Source organism: Carlito syrichta, unplaced genomic scaffold, assembly GCF_000164805.1.
Source record: "Carlito syrichta isolate Samal-C Ts95f unplaced genomic scaffold, Tarsius_syrichta-2.0.1 Scaffold142954, whole genome shotgun sequence".
In the NCBI taxonomy this organism is placed as follows: domain Eukaryota; kingdom Metazoa; phylum Chordata; class Mammalia; order Primates; family Tarsiidae; genus Carlito; species Carlito syrichta.
Window position 1 is genome coordinate 214,979 of NW_007087050.1, and position 1,514 is coordinate 216,492.

The 1,514-nt window shown below is 59.8% G+C and overlaps 1 protein-coding gene across 1 annotated transcript in view; it reads right to left on the reverse strand.

Annotated features, from left to right (window-relative positions):
* CTSF (cathepsin F) overlaps positions 1-1,508 on the reverse strand; it is a 7,654-nt gene extending 6,146 nt beyond the window's left edge. Inside the window, exons 1-2 of the mRNA XM_008050071.2 lie at positions 1,420-1,508; positions 1,138-1,236 (exon numbers count right to left, since the gene is read on the reverse strand). Coding sequence (XP_008048262.2) covers positions 1,138-1,236; positions 1,420-1,488 — 168 coding nt within the window. The 5' untranslated portion in view covers positions 1,489-1,508. The remainder of the gene's footprint in view (positions 1-1,137; positions 1,237-1,419) is intronic.
* Positions 1,509-1,514: the final 6 nt, after the last annotated feature.

Genomic DNA, 1,514 nt, shown 5'->3' on the forward strand with positions numbered 1-1,514 from the left:
CCGGGGCGTGGTAGCGCGCGCCTATAATTCCGGCTACTCGGAAGGCTGAGGCAGACGGATCTCCCGAGCCCAGCAGGTCGAGGCTGCGTTGGCCCGGGAGCAGCCACTGCACTCCAGTCTGGGCGACAAAGCGAGACTCCAACTCAAAAAAAAAAATTAAAAAAATTAAAAAAAATAAAAATAAAAAATTAGCCAGGTGTGGTATTTGGAAGGCTGAGGCGGAAGGATCACCCGAACCCAGCAGGTCGAGGCTGCGGTGGCCGGGAGCGTGCCACTGCACTCCAGTCAACAAAAAAAAGAACTGAGACCGCAATGGTTGTGGAGAGGAGTGGGAGGGTGAGGCTGGGAAGCCCAGCCACCTGCACCTGACACCTGTCCCCACCTTCCCTCCCAATTGCCCTGCCCTGCTTCCGCCGGGGCCCAGCCCTCTCAGCTGTCCCTCTGCCTGCACTGTGGGTTCGCCTCCTCCCCACCCATAATAGCCCCCATACTGAAGACCAGAGACTTGACCAGGCTCAGAGGCTCAGCCTGTAATCCCAGCACTTTGGGAGGCTGAGGTGAGTAGACTGCCTGAGCCCGTGGGTTCGAGACCCGCCTGGGCAACTTGGCGAGACCTCATCTCTACAATAAATCAAAAACGAGCCGGGCGTGGTAGCGTGCGCCTGTAGTTCCGGCTACTTGGAAGGCTGAGATGGAAGGATCGCAGAGCCCAGCAGGTCGAGGCTGCGGTGACCGGGAGCGGCCAGTGCACTCCAGTCTGGGCGACAGAGTGAGACTCCAACTCAAAAAAAACAAAAAACAAACAAACAAAAAACGACACTGGGTACAATTCGGGGCTAGGTATACAAACGTTCATCGTGCAGATACCCTTATTGATGAGGTGTGCCCCCCTTCCCCAGGCGGATATCGACTACTGTCAATCCCAGCTACCCACCCCCACCCCCTCCCCGCAGTGTCCCTGCTACTTTCAATCCCTTCCTACAGTAACACAGTAGTTGTTCAAGGTCCACTTATGAGTGAGAACATGTGATACTCGGCTCTTTGTTTCTGTGAGCGATCAAGACACTCTCTAACGTAGCATCTAGGTCGACGCTCAGTCTGGGGGAGGGAGGGAACCGCGGGAGCCCCATCACTCACCAGGGTTTTCTTGGACACTGGAAGCTGGCACACCGTGGGGTCGTTGCAGTGTGGCTCCTCCAGGGCCGCCTCCAGGGAGTACAGCGACCCCTTGCCCGCCTGGATGGAGCAGCGGATGAGGTGGGCGCAGCCACTTACCTCTTCACTCAGTGTCCTTCACTGAGTCCACGGCCCCACCCGGGCACCCGTGATCCTCCCCAGAGATCCGTCCCTCCGCCGCCCCCCCAGGTCTAGGCCAAAGCTCCCGTCCCTCGAACAAGGGCCCGGCGCCCCCGCCCTCACCCGGCGGACTCGACCGCGCACGGCCCCCAGCACGGCCCGCGTCCCCGCAGGCCGGCCGCGGTTGTGCATCTCCAGGGCGAAGCGGGCGGGCCCCA